General features: G+C 38.2%; 1 protein-coding gene across 3 annotated transcripts in view; it reads right to left on the bottom strand.

The window, feature by feature from the left end:
- ELOVL7 (ELOVL fatty acid elongase 7) overlaps positions 1-18456 on the bottom strand; it is a 76076-nt gene that overhangs the window by 12881 nt on the left and 44739 nt on the right. For 2 of the 3 annotated variants that reach the window (XM_045895305.3, XM_045895308.3), the window contains exons 2-4: positions 13425-13522; positions 3711-3901; positions 73-153 (exon numbers count right to left, since the gene is read on the bottom strand). In XM_045895305.3, the coding sequence (XP_045751261.1) occupies positions 73-153; positions 3711-3901; positions 13425-13488 (336 nt within the window). In that variant the 5' untranslated portion in view covers positions 13489-13522. The remainder of the gene's footprint in view (positions 1-72; positions 154-3710; positions 3902-13424; positions 13523-18456) is intronic. The other variant, XM_054512156.2, reaches the window with a different exon arrangement.

Consider the following 18456-nt stretch of genomic DNA (forward strand, 5'->3'; position numbering starts at 1 on the left):
TTAAAAAAAAAAAAAAACAGAGTCTAAAAGTTTTAACATTTGAGTTACAAGTTTTTCCAAAGAAAAACTCACCCTCAATGCTGAAGGTGACCGTGAGTAGTCAACAATTTCGCATCGAAATGAATAACCTGTACCCCAGCCAGACATCACAAACTGTAAGAGAGCACATGTATATTAAAGAAGGAAGAATTTGCTCAACAGCTACAACAATGGTACATTTGATTGTGTCTCTTTACCACAACCTCAGCTGACTCAGGCATGCAGTGCAGAGGAAAAGGCAGGCTAGAACAATTATAACTGGGAACTCGGCTTGATAAAACAACAGGCGTTTTCAAAATCATACAGCTATATATTACTTGTATCAAATGTGTTCTGACTCAAATGTCCACGGAGAAGGAAACGCTGGGAGTGTTTTGCATAGATAGCAAATACTGGCAGGTATATGCCAGTATATGTACATATATGTATATCTATATATGCCCATGAATAACAGAGTCTGAAAACAGTCTTTTCTGGTAATTTCTAATCTTCTCCATCAGCCAATAAATAAATGGGCAAACCAAAATTCCTTACTGTACTATTAGTGGCTGCCACACTGGGTTTTCCTGTCCTTAGCTAGTACGTGTAAAGTGAAGTGGTAGTCTATGGCTCTTAAAATCAAGATTGATCAAACACAAGACTCAGAAACTAGTTCAGTTTGGATTCACGTGACAAGTAAGAGACAAAAACGTTAACAAGAAGAGTGCAATCTGGCATGCCTTAATTCCAGCACACCCACAAAGTGACCTTAGACTAGTGGTGACAAGAAAGAGGCTATTGTTGTTATCTGAACCTTAACTCAAAGATTATATTGACATTCTTTTAGTATGATGGTGGGAAGTTCTTTTAAAACAGTATCTGATTCAAATAAAAACTCCAAAAAAATTAAAAAAAAATAAAACAGTATCTGAAAATGAAAAGCTAAGGGCTCTAATTTTAATGTATATATTAAATGGTTAGCTTAACTGAGTGTTCTGACAATATGATCAGCTCTTCTTTGACATCCTGTTTTCACAAATGGAATGTCTTCTTTCTCAGTATAATGGTTACATCATTTTCTGCCATTAGTGCACATTTTAAATTTCTGTTTTTAATCACTATTAAAGCTAAAATGAAAACTTTACCATAAATTAATTTTTAAAAGCCAAAATTTATGAGATTTATCAGAATGATATTTTGTTGGTGAAAAACAAAAAGAAACAAAAGAGAAAGAACAACTGTTTAGACTGTGGTATTCAAAAATCACACCATCCTTTCCTGATCTAGCTCCTAGCTTGATTCACAAGATATTTAATCCCATTGTTAACTTGATAAATGATGATATCTTGAAGAAGATTATCTTAAGATTCAGGAAAGTATAAGACATATTTTATGGGTAAGAAAAATGACTTACAAAAACAAGTCAACAAATATTTCTCAAAGGAACAAGGGAATGTGGTAGAAAAACAGCTAATTCTACAAAATCCTCATCTGTCAGTGAGCGTCATTATTCTCTTCCATTCAGACCTCTACTGGCTGCTGCAAGTAAAACCGAAGGTCCACTTATGTAACTGGCATGATTGGTTCTCCACTTTACCCTACCCCAAATGAGGACTGAGCTGAACAGGAGAAGCTCTGTGACATGGCCTTCTGTGAGATCTTCACGAGTCTCTCTTTATTGATGTCTGACTGGTGCCAATTAACTAGCACATTCAAAACCATTGCTTTACAATAAGGCCTGTGGGTTCCTTTAGTCTATGGACTTCCCTTTCATCTTGTTCATATTTTCCCTAACATCCATAAGTGGAGGTGTTTCCTCTGTATATCTAATGCAATTGTGCTCTACCAATAAACCATGTGATGTGTTCAGTGTCCTGGAGATGACATGCTGACCGGCTGCCAAAACTCTTTGTAAATTTAAAGAGATAGTGGAGGGGCGCCTGGGTGGCTCAGTCGTTAAGCGTCTGCCTTAGGCTCAGGTCATGATCCCAGGGTCCTGGGATCAAGCCCCTCATTGGGCTCCCTGCTTCTCCCTCTCCCACTTCCCCGTTTGTGTTCCCTCTCTGCTGTGTCTCTGTCTGTCAAATAAATAAAAACTTAAAAAAAAAAAAAGAGTGGAAATTAGTGCTTTCCTGATATTAAGTTTAAGAACATTCTAATAGTCTATGAAGCTTTTGACATTTCTATATTTCAGGCTATCAAGAAGAACAGCAATAATTTATATTTGGCAGGTAATCAACCCCAACGTTGGCATATAAGTAACTCTAGTATGAGTGATTAATAAGAGACAGAAACTGCCAAATTCAGATATTTTCACAACTTCTTTTACATTGTATTTGCTAAAATAGGAACCCAAATTTACCGGCTATAATTAAATTCCCCCGAGAAACATATTTAGGGACATTACACTGAATGACATAATCAGACACGGAGCGTAAAGGGATGTGAGAAACAATTTGGTTTAATCCTGATTCTATAAAATGGGAGAACTAAGGCCCAGAGAGGTTAAGTAACTTGCTCAAAAATCAGGCAGCTGGTTAGTAGCATAACTGATACTAATTAGCCCCTAGTCTCCTGGCCTCTAGGTCTACGCTTAACATGGTCCTATGGGCTATTTCCTCTCTGTCATAACTTGGTAAGAGCATGTTTTTTTTGTTTGGTTGGTTTTTTTTGGCTCCCTACCTCTGTTACTCCTTCCCTTTCAGTTACTCATGATCCAGAAGGGATAGTATGATAGCCTGTAGTTAATTTTGGTAATAAAAGAAGAAATAGAAGGTAGCAAGGTAAGTCCAGACTTGAGGGGGGGCCGGTGAGACATGAGGTTACAGCAGAATAAGGTGACTCAATCAGGTAGATCTGAGCAGGAATCAAGTTGGAGGGATGCATGTGGAGAGGTCACAGTGTCAAGAGGGGCCAGAGGGGTCATGGTGGGCCCTCGAGAGTTCCAGTTATGAGGAAGGAAGCACAAGCTCTACTGCAAAGAAGTAAATAAGGAGTAGAAGATGAGGAAGCCAGCCGATATTGGAAAAGAAGCAAGGAATCCCAGAAAAGCAGGTAAGTGAGACTAGGTGAAGATTGTTAATAGCACAGTGGGTGAGAGAATCTACGAGTCTACTCTTGGGTCCTGGAAGATTCCTATCTCCCTTACTGACAAGGGACAGCCTCCCTCACCTACTGCTTTCTATGAGTCTAAATTCTCTGTCCCCTCAAGGCCTAGCTAAACCAAACCTAAACAGTCTACCATCTTACAGCTCATCCAAGGTTCCTACCATGATGATAATAACTCATTACAGAGTCAAGATGAGCTCCCAATGTCAGACAGACCTGGATTCAAATATCAGTCCTCCCATAACCAGCTATGTTACTTTGAGTAAGTTACTTAATTTCTCCATGTATGAGTTGCCTTAAAACTAACACGGATTCATTCAATCATCTATTAAGATTAGCTGTGTGCAAGTTCCTGGACTTAATGTTAATTTTTCTCACTACTTGTGAGGTAGACTATACTGAGATCCTCTAAATAGTTCAATATCAGGTCCATATATAACAATTTTTTGGCAAGAATTTTAGCTAAATTTCTAAAATTCCTTAAATCTCAGTGTTACCATTATAATCATAACAAGAAACATAATGACAGAAAAACAGGAAGATTCAGGCAAAATTCTCCCATTAGGAATACTGAAGACACTTGCCTCATAACACATATACACAGAAAAAAGAACTATGGAAAAATTGTATGTTATCATCGCTTTCTTGAGTTCAAAAGGCTTTCGATTCTCCATGAGCTTTGGTCCTAGAGAAGTGACAAAATAGACATAGAGTCCCAGGATGATCGTTTGTGGCAGAGGTGAGGACATGAGGAACCAGTCTTCAACTCTTGGATCTAAAAACAAAAAGTAAGTGCACATCCATTTAGCCAAGAAATAACTGACAGCAACCAGCATTTCTTTAAGCAAGCACTTAGATCCTAATGTTGACAGCAGACTATTCAGTCAATGATCTACTATCTTTGGGAAGGACAAAGGGAAATCACCATGGTCAGTGATGGGGCTAGGAAGAGTGGGGCTCTTATCACCACAGGCCTCAAAGGACACAGGGACGTAGCGGTTACTAGAACCCAGGAGTCAAATGGAGAAGCCCTCCTGGAAAGGAACTGTGACCTTCTGTGGAGGGACTGGGCCAGCACAAGGCAATTCTGGAAGTAAATGGCTGGGTAATCAATATCTCAGTACCACCCCCCACTCTCTCTCCAATCTCCTATGACTCTCCATTGGCTGAACCCATTCAGAAACCAGAGGGTAGGGGAGAAAGCCCACAGTTACAGTCTATACTGGTCATTCCCCAGGGTCCGGCACAGGGTGCAGAATGGATCTGGGGAACAGAAGACACCCAGCAAAGTTCCACCACGCATCTATAACCACTAGTAACATTTTAGAGTTTCTCTATCCAGATATTCTTTTATATAAAAAATATGTCTGTGTTTGCTTTCCCCCAAGGAAACTAGGACATTTCCATATATACTGTGTCACAGAATCATAGAACTGAAAGGGACCATAGCATCATCTACCTAAAGTATGGGTTCTAGGTGTCCAAAATAGGCTAATCAACGTGAGCACAACAAAACAACAACAACAACAAAAAACTGAATTAGCCTCACAACCATGTAAAAAGAAATTCACTGGTCACTGCTCATTCCAATTATATCAATTAAAAATTGCAACTCAAGATAAAATGTGACTTGGAAATGAAAAGTACAGCATAGGGTATATAGTCAATAATGCTGTAATAATACTGTATGGTGACACTTATCATGGTGAGTGTTGAGTAATGTATAGAATTGCTAAAACAATATCTTGTACCCCTAAAGCTAATATAATACTGTATGTTAATTATTCTTCAATAATGAATTCTTTAAAAAAGTATTTGAGAAAAAAATATATATGCCAAATAAACAGGGGACTTGCAAATATAATGGGTATTCCTGAACAGAAGTAAAATAGAAGAGAAAAACAGAAAAATATTCAAATAGATCATAAAATTTTTTTCTGAAAAATGAAAATCAAAACTAAATCTTTATATCAAAGTACTTATCATGTATCAGGAAGTAAATACTAACGAATAAGCAAATCTAGCTGTATGTAGGTAAAATTCTTGTATTGCAAAGATAAACAAAAATTCTATAAGCATGATGAAAGAAGCAACAAATCTCAAAATGGAAAAATGTCAGACTTATCCCAGAAGACTCTTAAGACCACTTGACCACAAAAAAAGGATCCATGTGTATAGAGACTTAGAGAAAAATTGATGTAATCTAAGAATTCTTAATATACTTAGAATGTTGTTCAAGTAGAAAAGGAAAAAAGATAAAGTCGAAATTGTTATTATTATTTCTGACATGGGCTATTATTAAGGATAAATCATTTGAATAATTATTTTAATGCCTCAAATATTAAAAAATGATGAAACTAGCAGTTAAAAATACTCTTATGAGATACTTGGAAAATATGAATACTGGTTAAATTCTTGATGATGATGTTTTATTATGGTGTGATTATAATATTATGGCTATGTTTTAATGTCTGAAATATTTTTTAAAGATTTATTTATTTGAGAGAGACAGAGAGAGAGAGTGAGCGAGCATGAGCGGGGAGAGGCAGAGGGAGAGAGAATCTGAAGCAGACTTCGTGCTGAGCATATGGAGCCCCACATGGGGCTCGATCTCATGAGCCTGACATAACGACCTGAGCCGAAACCAAGAGTCGGATGCTCAACCGACTGTGCCACCCCTGAAAATATTATTAAAATAAAGAATGACACAATAAAAAAACAAGATATGATTAATTCTATAATCTTAAGTAGTTCAGGTGTAATTTTACTAAATTGTCTCCTGAAACCAGAGCATTACAAAGGAAGACAAGTATGAACAGGTTTCTAAGTATATCTGACTGAAAACTGAGCCTTGACTAACCTTATGTTGCTAAACACCATCACTTTTGTCGATTGGAAAAGAGGGGTGGGAAGAATACAGCCCTTGCTCATTTAAACTGCTAATGGTGTAGCCAATTACCAAAACACTTTGAATACCCCCTCAAGTCTGACTTCCTACCCAGCGCAAAAATTTCTTCAACAGACTTCATGGTTGAGGACTCACTTGGCCTCAATTTTATTGCTGCAGAGCTCATATCTGATTCTCGGGTATACTAAGGCATGGCTTTAGCTATGAAAGATGATGTATTCTATATACAGATCGGTTTCCATCAAAATACCAAGAGATGTCCTATCCTTTTTTTTTTTTAATTTTAATGTAATTTATTTAATTTTTAAAATTTTATTATGTTATGTTAATCACCATACATTACATCATAAGTTTTTGATGTAGTGGTCCATGATTCATTATTTGCGTATAACACCCAGTGTTCCATTCAATACCTGCCCTCTTTAATAGCCATCACTAGGCTAACCCATCCCCCCACTCCCCTCCCCTCTAGAACCCTCAGTTTGCTTCTCAGAGTCCATAGTCTCTCATAGTTCGTCTCCCCCTCCAATTTCCTCCCCTTCATTTTTCCCTTCCTACTTTTTTTTTTTTAACATATAAGGTATTATTTGTTGCAGATCTTGAAAAAATAAATAAAAAAGCCAAAAGTCAGCTCTAAAACAGACCCCAAGATATTTAGGAATTTAATATATGATAAAGGAAGACCCATAAACAAGCAAGGAAAGGAGAGACTATTCAACAAATGTTGATAGGAAAAATGAATATTTGGAAGAAAAATGAGCATGTTCCTTACCTCATATCCTATACAAGCTTGGCCCAATCTATACAGTGGAAGCAAGACATTTAAAATTTGTCCACAGAAAAAGTAGGGTGAGGCTAATGAGAATGCTAAACAAGCAAACTGTTTTTCTGCAGGATTTTCGTGCTTCGTGTTCATTGTGAATTGCCAAGATGAGAATGGTGGTATGCAACATTCCTCAAACTTATTTGGCCATTCCTCAAACTGATATTGTGTAGAATACACTGTGGAACAGAGTTTGGGAAAGAGCTCTCTGCTGAAACAAATCTTTAAGTTAAGCCATTAAAAATTAGGTAGTGATAGGGGATTCAGAGTATACTTGTTATGAGCACTGAGTAATGTATAGAATTGTTGAGTCACTATATTGTACACCTGACGCTAATATAACAGTATATGTTAATTATACTGGAATTAACATTTAAAAATCAGGTAGTGATGAAGATAAATAGGATCTGATCATTTTGAGATACAGTAAGGAGGCAGAGAACATAAAATTTTGTAAATGCTTAAACACAGAGAATGAGGAACAGGTGGAAGTTAAGGAAAAACTGAGATTTTTGTTTAGATAATTGTCCTATCACTGAGACTAGGAATGCAGGATATGGAGCAACACTGGTCAGGGAGAGATGGCTTAGGTTTTCAAACATCTTACATTGGGCCTACGTCTAAAACATGTCTATGGAGACCCCTCTAGCTACCTGGAGATTTGAAAGTGGAAGTAGGAGAGAGATCTGGGCCAGAGATGTACTATTTGGGATCTTGATCACATGAAAGGTGAACAACAGAGCCAGGAAAGTGGCTTAGGAAAGTGGGCAGAGTAGGGAGAGTAAGTGGTTTAAGTCAGAATCTTGAGGACTCAATCTTCGCAGGAGGGATGGTAGATGAGAAAATTGTTAAAACAAACAAACAAACAAAAAACCAAGGAGTGGCCGGAGAGAGAGAAGGAAAACCACAGAAGTGAGCCATCCTGAGGTTAAGGGAAGAGTGAATCTTTGGAAGGAGTCAAAGGATAAAATGAGGCAGAGAGAGAAAGACAGTGACACTGGCTTTAACAAAAGGAAGTCACTGATGCTCTTAGCAGGAACAATTTTAGTCAAGTATCCTGCACAAGATAGAAATTCAACAGAAGTCTGCTGACAGTTATTTATAAAAACACAAAGTTCTCAAAATTAATTTTTCTCCTCGTATTAAGATTGTCACAGCTTGAAATCAGAACAAGTTTCGAAATCAGCGATCCAGGTACACAGCACTGAAATTTTTTATTGCTCCTATTAGGTACCCTCCTTCCCTTCCACACGTTCCCCAGGACATCTGGGCGCCATGTGCAGTTTCAATGGCCACAAGGTGCACTAGCCACGGGCCGGTAACTCACCAGGGAAGTCACAGGAAATAAAAGTTGCCACACAAATGGGGACTAAGGGATAGAATCAGAACTGCTCCAACTTTGTTGAGTTTCTTCTATCAGTGGGTAATCCGAAGTTTGAATATAGGAACATCATAAGCCATATGAATATGTCTAGTTTCTACCTCCAATGAAATAAGGACTTTCAGCCAGTACCAAAGAAGACCCCTGGTAGGATGTTAATTAACATGGTTACCTTTGGATGGTGATGGCATGGATGATTTTAATTTTTTTCTTCTCCTCTTTAAGCAATTTAAAATGTTTCTGTTCTTAACAGACATCATGCGTATGACTGAAAACTAGGGGGGTTTTTTGTGTGTCCTTAAAGGAATTCCTGAATTAAAGAAATATTTTATTTTATTCTTTTATTGACTCAGCAGGGGGAAAAGTATCAAATGACATCATCTTTCTGTTCTTCCTCTGGTAGCAGTAGAAAGAAAACAAGCCAGGAAAAGCATGCTGGGTTGGCTCAGAAAGCAGAAAAAAAAATAACTTTAAAATAAATAATTTTTTCCCGTAATTTAATATTTTAAGCATACACCTTCTTTTAAAATCCTACATGTGACTTCTGAGTTCTATAAATTTGAAAATATCACTGTATCGTTTGGGAAAAGCTGGCTAATTTCATGTTATTCTCATAAAACAGTACATCAGGTTTGTTTGTTTGTTTTTAAATCCTATTTTAGCAAAGCTTTGGAATCAGCCAGCCTGGGTTCTGATCCTGGCTCTCCCACTGACTCATGGGATCTGGGGCCACTGACTTTCACTTCTCTGTGCTTAGTTTCCCCATCTGTGAATTGGGCATAAAGCAGCATGTATCTCATAGGGGATTTAATGAATTACCATATGTAAAGAGCCCAGCACAACCTAAGGGCTCAGTAATTATGCATTGCTACTATTACAGCAGATGTGAATTCTGTCAGCATAGCAGAATCAACTCTGCAGTATTTAAAAATCAAATGGTCCAAAAATGACCCTGTTCTAACTGCATCAGAATTCTAGGGCATGGGTCCCAGGTATCCATAAATGCTGAGGTAACCACGATGAGCTGTCAGAGTTAAGAACCCGGGGTTCAGTGCTTCCCTCACCTACACTGGGGGCCTCAGCATCCCTCACTAGGTGCTCTGCAGTTGTCTCTCATGTGATTTCCCTACCCTGATCCAATCTGCTACATCTTGTCTTCCACACAACTTCCAAATTCACTTTCTAAAAGTATAGCTCTGCCCAGATTATTCCTCTGCTTACATCAGCTCTCCCTAATGAGCAAATGAAATTCTGAGTCTTTAATAGGATGTTCATGACTCCGGCTATTGTTAATGAATAACAACTGTTCATGTTGCCTGCCTTCTTGCTCAGTAACAGTTATACCTTTCTGAATAGAGAGCCTACTTCCATGTGAGGTAGGGGGCTCCCCCTGACAAGCTGTCTACAACTCATGTATAGATGGTGACTTGATCAGGCAAGTTGTAGGAGGGCCTGCTCAATGACATTTAAAGTCTGTGATCAGACTATATTTAAAGTCTGTGATAAAGACTCACTCTGGGATGCCACAGATTACAAAAGATTCGGGGTGAGCTCTGTTTTTCCCAGACACAACAGGCTGAGGAAAGAGGGTTTCATGTACCTTCTATTTGGCATCAGGGTTGGGTTTAAGTGTCATGAGTCGAGCCAAGATGAAATAAGAGGATGGGGAGGCAGGTTGTCTGAAGTCCATACCCCAGTCATTACCGAAGTTCTGACTTATTGCTAGCCTAATAATTCTTTTCTAAGAGTGTTCCAGAGAGAGTACAGGGAAAGTAGAAGAGCCACAAACATAGAATTTTAATGAGTTTTTCCATCAACTACTTGTAAGAGGGTGTTCTCTTCTTAAGTAGCATATACTAGCTCAAGTACACCCTTTAAAATTCAATGCACCAACAAGATAAAGGCGCTGGAAGGAAAAGTAAACCTGTACCTCCAGCACTTTGTGAAGTACTAAAGGTTCAGAATGTCAGCAACCCGACTCATACTCCATTTTCTTGTAAAAAGATCATAACTAGGTTTGAAAAGTTATTATTACTGACCAAACACAAGGAAAGTTGCTTTTAAAACATTAACAAGTTTCCATTTCTCTACAGTCCAAAATGCTACTAGAGCATGACTTCAAAATTTGACATCTCATATCCAGGAATCATAATAAATCCTCTTATAGCTTAGGTGTTAATTAAACCATATTTAAATCTGTAGCTGTGGAATTTTCCACATGAAATAATTATGTATGACCACTACTTCTTTAGCAATCAAGAAACCAATAAATAAGAGTAGGCTCCCCGAATGCTACTCAGGAATAGGGCCAAAGCCAAGAATACACTTGAAATTTTCGGCCCTTGATCATGGGTTCAGACCCTCCAGGGTAAGCAAAATTAAACTGGACTGAGATGGCCAGGAGTGATTTCTAATGGCTCTCCGAGATCAATACCACACTAAGCAGAAGCAAAAAAAAAAAAACCTCTCCTATTATACCTGGTAGTGCTGTCACAAAGTTGTAAATCTAACACAAAACATTTTAACTCTCTAGGCCCCGATTTAAAAAAAAATGTCTATTCATATATATATGAATAGACATTTTTAAAAAGCATATGCTATGTTAAAAGTATTTTCAGATGACAGTACTCTTTCCATCATCTGTAACAACTACCACCATCTGTGTTGGATTACTTCCTAAGTCACAGAGCACTTTCATGCATATTGGTACCATCCTCACCTCTGTTTTGCTGAAAAAGAAATGCCTTTTTAACACAGACAGTAATTAGTTCAAGACCACCTAGCCAGTCCATCGAAATGGTCTAACTGAAATCTAGGTCTTCTCATTATACATCCCCATACCCTCTCCCCTCTCTCATGACTTCAAATTAGCATAACAGAGATGTAGCAATGCCTGTCCCTCTCTCTCACTTTCCCTGTACTGTTTGCAAAGCTGTTCCAGGGGCTCCCTCTGTCTCTCCCTAACCACCTCGAGCCCTTCATCATTCCTTTTTCTGACCTAATATTGCTCAGCTTTTCAATATAAGTATTCCTAATAAAAAGCAGAGAGTCATTACATGGATAATAGTGGAAGTAGAAATCAGAAGTTGTTCATTTAAAAACATCCTATACTTCCAGCTCTATATAGATATTAATCATCATCTAAATCAATTTGGCTCTTGAGTTAGGATACTGATTATCTGCCTCTCTTGAGTTCCTGCATTTGGTATAGTGAATAGCAAGGGACTTGTGCTTCCAAACGGGTCCATTTCAAAACATGCAACCAGATCTACTTGGCTCCCAAGTTCAAATCATGACATTTCAGGTAGCAAGGCATACCTCTACTTAGAAAAGCAATTAAAATATTAATATTTTTAAAAATACAAAAAAGTGAAAGCCATTAAAACAAGACAAACAGTATTTAAATTAAATACTGAATTTATGAGAACTACTGTAAACCTTCAGAGAAGGCGGACCTCTAGAGAAATCTACTTGTTCTCAGAATCATTACATAAGTTGAAAAACAGAAAAAAAGGAAGAAACATGGAAACAGTCATTCTCCATTTCCCTACCAGATAGAAGCTTCACTATTTACAGGCTACTAAAAAAACCCTCGGTGCTCTTCCAGGGCAAATCTTTTGGGACATTTTTTAGTGAAATAAAATTGGTCTTTAGCAGTCTCCTGAGAAAGACGGCAACCATGACACAGTGTATCTTTGCTGATATCTGCATAAATTGGAAAATAATTCCAGTTGTGTTAAATGCCAAGATAGCACTTTTTCTTCCTGAATTTGGAGGACACGTGATTTCTGGTTGATAGGGAAGAGCTAAGCTGATGTCGTGATGCTAATGAATATGTGTAAAACAATTCAAATGTGAAATACCAGAAATCTAATCAAAATCAGGAAACATAGGTTCTAATCTTTCCTGCCAACAACTAGCCACATTCTGAACAAGGTCACATCTCTGAGCCTCAGTCTTTAATTCTAAAATGAGGAGTTAGCTTTGATGATACCACCTTTGATGAGGTCTGCCTCAGCTCTACAACACTCTGACTCCTTGTTTATTTAAAAATTGTTTTACCTTTGTCATATATATAGGGGTGCCTGGGTGGCTCAGTCAGTTAAGCGTCTGCCTTCGGCTCAGGTCATGATCCCAGAGTCCCGGGATTGAGCCCTGGATTGGATTCCCTGCTCAGCAGCAAGTCTGCTTCTCCCTCTGCCCCCACCTCACTAGTGTTCTCTCTTACTCTCTGTCTCTCTCACAAATAAATAAAATCTTAAAAAAAAAAATTGTTTTACCTTTCTCATATATATATATGGGAGGAGGGGCAGAGGGAGAGGGAGAGAGAATCTTAAGCTGGCTCCGGGGAGCCTGGCACAGAGCCCAATGAAGGGCTAAATCTCACGACCCTGAGATCATGACCTGAGCTGAAATCAAGAGTTGGATGCTTAACCAACTGAGCCACCCAGGATTCCCATCTTTGTTACATTTTTAAAATGTTCTGTGATGGTTATAAAAGCAACACACATTTGAGCGGTATTAAAAAATATATAGATAAGTAAATAGAAATTACCCATAATCCTATCACACAGAGACAATGGCTCTCACAAAAGTAATGTATGTGGTGTTTTACAACCTGTTTTTCATTTAATGTATTTAAACTTGATTTGGCATTAAATGTTCCTAGAATACTGATTTTTTTTTTTTAAAGGTTACAGCAAGAAGGCAGACATTTCAGAGTTACTTAGGGATGCCCTCTGAAACGCTCCCTTTCTGATACACCCCTGAGGGTGCAGCCCCTCCCATTCAAGAATCAACATTGTTGGCATCAACTGCTATTTCCCTTAGGAGCATTAGGGCAGAAGCAAGCCTAAGAGCACTGTGCCTCCAAAAATCACTTTTAATGACTGCTGAGTTGGAATGTACCATCATCTACTAACCAATTTCCTTCACTGGGTATTAAAGCTATTTTCATTATTATAAACATCATAATAAACATCTGTGTAGCTCTATCTTTGTACATATTTGTAATGAGAACTCCGATACTTCCCCATTGTTAACTAGTAATAAAAATTAAATTTGAGGTGTCTATGAGGGGGTGTTAACTTGCAGTCTCTCATTCTGTTTCAGTGAAATCCTATTAAATACTGGAATCGGACATAAAAAGAAAAAATGTGCCTTAAGTAGGAAGTTTGGTTACTTACCAGCATCTTTGATCCAATTATCATAAAGACGCACGGTTCTTGATGTAAGATCACTGAAGACCATTTTCCACAGGATTTACTGGCTCTTACAATGGGTTCTTCAGTACAAGAAAAAAAGAAATGAGTTTATGATCTATAAATGCAAATAAAGCCAAGTTCTAATAAAACAATATGATAAATGCTAAATATTTAATAGGAATACTTGGCAAAACAACAGACCTGTACTAAGGGTAAATGCATTAGTGAACCGCATTAAACCCTGATACAGTGGCAAACATTTAAGATTTTTCATCATTATAAGAACAATGCTTACTTTGCTGAAAAGGGCTAACATTCTATGTGCAAGATATAAAAGGAGTAAATGATTCTAAGAATGTTCATAAGTGCATCTCCTTTTTATAGCAACAATGCAGATCAGGAAAGGACTACTTTCAATGGCAATTCTGAAATAAAAACCCAGTAGAAGAAAAGTCAAGAAGATATACAAACATTCAGAGAAGCTACTCTGAACCAGGACTTATAGCTGATCTTCAGGCATAACAGGTCTTCTGTACGCAAGTCTTTACAATTTAAGTGGAATACAGGTAGAAAGAGGGAAGGAAAGAAGATCTACAATAGCCAGGGAAAAGTTGCCTCATTTATCTGGACAGATAGGTAAGAATAGTTGGAAAAAGAAGTCTTCTGAAAAAAAAAAAAAAACACTAGTGAAAGGACACGAGCTCTATTATATATTAAAAGATAATCTAAATCTTTAATAATTAAAACAATGTGACACTGACACATGAAGAAGCAAACCAATGGAATACAGCAAAACATCCAGAAATACATCAAATACAGTTAGGAACTTAGAACTGTATTTTGTAGATTCTCAGATGTACAGTCTCCCACATTTTAACATCTCTGAAATCAGCATACGTCTTATAAATGTATGGCGTCCCACAAAATGAACAGTGTATTTGATCCAAAGTCATAGAGTGGGAAGATGAAATAGCTCTGGAGATGGATGGTGGTGATGGTTGCACAACAATGTAAGTGTACTTAATGTCACTGAACTTCACACTTAAAAATGGTAAATTTTACATTATATAGGTTTTATCACAAAAAAGAAATCCTTTAAGCCTGCAACAGGAAAATTCAAACTTTCTTCTAGCATTCTAAAAGTCATTTTAGAATATAAACATATATATATATTTAGAATATAAAATATTTATTTTTAAGACATATAGTATATGATAAAGGTGGCATCTCAAACCAGTGGGCACTGAATTACCAGCAGTTCTTCAAAAAATGGTGTGATACAACTAAACAGCCACCTGGGAAAAAGAAGCTGGATCCAAACATTATACTATAAACCAAGATAAACTCCAAGTAGATCAAAAATTTAAATAAGAAAAACAGAAAAAAAGAAAAGAAAAACAGAACCATGAAAGTACTAGATGACAACAGAGAGAATACTTTTCTAGCCTTGTAATGGGAAAGGACTTTCTAACTTTGACTTAAAATACAAAAGATGTAAGAGAAGACTAACAAATGTAACCACATGAAAATCAAGAGGAAAAAATTAAAAAGTAAAAAATGACATACAGGAAAAAATATGTTCAATTCATACCACAGACAAATGCTACTCTCCTTAATATATAGAGTTCTAAGAAATTGATAAGAAGACCTATAAGCCATGAAAAGCATGGGCAAATTTCATAGGAAAGGAAATACGAATGGCTCTTAAACATATGAAAAGTTGCTTACCTTTAATCATAGTAAGAAATTTACAATATTTTATTGCAGTGGATGGGCTAAAGTCCAAACATTTTTATCAGCCCAATTGGCCTAAATCCAAAAATGTGTTGAGAAGACTGTGGCAAACTCATACATTGCTGGTGGGAGTGCAAATGATCATAACCCTTAGTAATGCCAATTTGGCACTATTAGGAGAAAGTATAAATGCATATTTTTTAACCTAGCGATGTTACTCTTAGAAACTCATAGATACACATGTACATATGCAGAATGACATATTCAAGGTCATTCACTGCATCAGTTAGTAACAGCAAAAGACTGGAAACAAGCCAAATGTCTAATAAAAGTGGACTGGTTAATAAATGATAATACATCTAAACCATGAAATATTATGCTATTTTAAGTAAGAATGAGGAAGTTCTCCATGTGCTGATATGGAAAGGTATCCAAGATAAATCTCTATGTGAAAAAAGCAAAGGAAGTTACATAATTTTAAAATGACTTCTATATAAAAAAGGAGGGAAGGAATGAGAATATAAATTTGCATTTACGTATATTAGCACAAAACAAATTCTGAAAAGATATCCATGGGTAAGGGAATGAGGTACAAAATGGGCTGAAGGGGTAGAAGGCAGACTCATACTGTTTGGTTTTTAACTCATGTGAATATATTATCTATCCAAAAATAAAGAATTAAAATATTTCAAAGAAAAAAAAAAGAATAGATCAGCAGCACCTTTGCTGGAATATTCCTACTTAAACATCCATACACAAATGCACATACACACAAAAGAGAGATTTTTATCTTAATTCCTCAAGGGTCCATCCCCTCCAGAGGATGTCTCCAAGTTCAGGGAAGTATCTCAGCATGGCTTTGGTATATCTTATGTCCTCAGGCTGAGTTCAGACTCAAGATTGGCTGTGGTGAAGCCAGGGTCTTACTCCAGTCAGCCTGGGCTCTTGCTTCCCTATGGATCCTTTCTACAAAGAAGGTGTGATGTGGGTCCAGGAGTAGGATTCTAATTGTACACGGTATATGGTGAGGTTACATTTCAAAGTATTATTCTGTTTTCTGCGCAATTCCTTCCTCTTCTTTTTCCCCCCACTCATTCCACACAGGACATTTTCCTCTCCCTAAACTCCCAAAAGCACAAAAATTCAAGAAACCACAGTCTAATGCAGGTCAGAAATATTCACGGGCAGTAAACAGAGCTGGTTTCTCTAATCCCAAACACTACACAAGTCTGAAATGAGGGGAGAAGCGAAAGGCAGTCAGAGGAGCAGCTCATGCTGGATGGGAAGCAGGAGCAGATGTTCTCCAGGGAGGTGAGAGATGGAGCACTGGCGAGGTAGGAAAGGGATCCATTAGCCCAAGTTCCTGGAGTGTGGACTCTCTCACTGATCCTTTACTTTTATATAAACTGACATCCAACAGTCCTTAACACTTTGTGGGCCCACCAGAAGAGAAGGAGTGTGCATCGTGTGCATCATTGTGTGAGGATGGGGCATGAAAAGAAAACCTGATCCTTTAACTTTGTTGGAAGTGACAGAACACAGCTGAGAATTTTCTAGGCTGGACAGTACTGGACTGGATGCCAATATGACATTGTAGGGGTTGGTCTAGAAAACTGTTAACGACTGAATTTGGGGCAGCCTGCATTGTCCTGCAAAAGATAGCACTTAGACTAGAGTCAGGCATCTCGTTGACCCCTAACTACAATATGATTTAACATGGACACTTGACTGCCAGACAGTGGTACACAGAGATGAGAAGAAACTTACTCCATGTGGTGAAGGTACAGAGATATCTTCTAGCTAACAGCAGAACTGGGGCCTTGATGACCAATTTAAAATGCTTAATAACATAAAATTTCAGGGCTAGTGATGCCACAAAAATCAGGGTTCTCCTGTAGGTGAAGCAGACTTAAAACTCAAAAATGGTAGACAAATGACCACACTTCCATCAAGGGAAGAGACAAGGGAGGCACTGGAGGGGTCCACCTCCAAGGACCTCAAAACTATGTAGCAGTCAACAGGAGCTTATTGATGGAGGACTGGTACTAGAATTCTACTATGTACAACTGACCCATGAATTCTCCTTGTTTTTGACAGCATCACATGGTGACTGGGTCATTTGGTAAAGAAAAGGCTGAAACTGCCCAGACTAGCCCAAGCTGATGGAGAAGGTGTCCCGTACATTAAAGATGTCAAGTTCAAATATGAGAAACGTGCCTGCAGCCAGCAGAAGGCCCTTCCCACGGGCAGCTTCCCTGGAGACTACTCAGCCACAAGTGCAGCATGGATAGAACACCAGAACACAGAGGGTATGCTTGGGGTATCTGATCACTTCATCCATTTGGCTCAAAGTTATCTTAACAGTAATTGCAAGGCAGAACTCATCTGAAAGAACTTCTTGGTGGAATGCACTCAGACAAGGATGGGACCTTAGAATTGCCTGTGATAGGAAGTACCTAGCAGGAGTCTAGAAACCTAAAACCATGGCCCACCATTTCCAGGTTAATCCTCATGTGTAGAGATTTATCTAAATCCTGTAAAATATGTACAGGACACCTTCTCTGGGGGGAAAGGAGTGGTAGAGTCAGCATATGGCTTTCCTAGGGCGTGTCTATGATCCAGGAAAAAGGCCATATGGTTTTCCCTTTCTCTTGGCTGTTTGGAAGGTTTTGGGCTCCCCACTGATCTTTTCTTTGGAAATCAGACATCAGGGACAAAACCCGCAAGAACACATCTGGCTAGCCGCAGATACTGCTGGGGGACACACAAAAGAAGCTACAGGAAGGTACCAGCATAGGGATGGAGGTCTATGGTGGAATGACGACAGCAGGGTAAGAACAAAACAGCTGGCCTTCCTGCGGAAAGCCATACCTGGCCCCATAATTAGGTGGTGGTTTGAAACTTTACCCTTGTATAAAGCAAGGAAGGAGAGAGGGACAGAGCAAATCAGGCTATTCCATAGAAATCATAATTGCTCATCGGAGAACTGATAAGGGAAACATGTCTTCAAATGCAGACAGTGTTTCAAAGGAGGAGAACAGAGCCAGCTTGGGAAGCAAAAGGAAAAAGCACTCAATCCTGACTCATTAGAAGAGGACAGGGGAGTTTCAGCAGTGAGTCCAGAACGGGGCACTGGGACCTCAGGCTATTGGGTGGTAAAAGGTCTTCAAGTGAAAAGTGTCAGCCTCTCTCTGAGTAATGACACTGGAAAACCAGAGAGCTGAGAAGAAAAAACGCTGAGATAAGAAGTAAAAATCTCAGGAAGAATTCAAAGACTGCC

The sequence above is a fragment of the Mirounga angustirostris genome, unplaced genomic scaffold, assembly GCF_029215605.1.
Source record: "Mirounga angustirostris isolate CCGP_5_RB_7025 unplaced genomic scaffold, mMirAng1.0.hap1 SCAF_7, whole genome shotgun sequence".
Lineage (NCBI taxonomy): Eukaryota > Metazoa > Chordata > Mammalia > Carnivora > Phocidae > Mirounga > Mirounga angustirostris.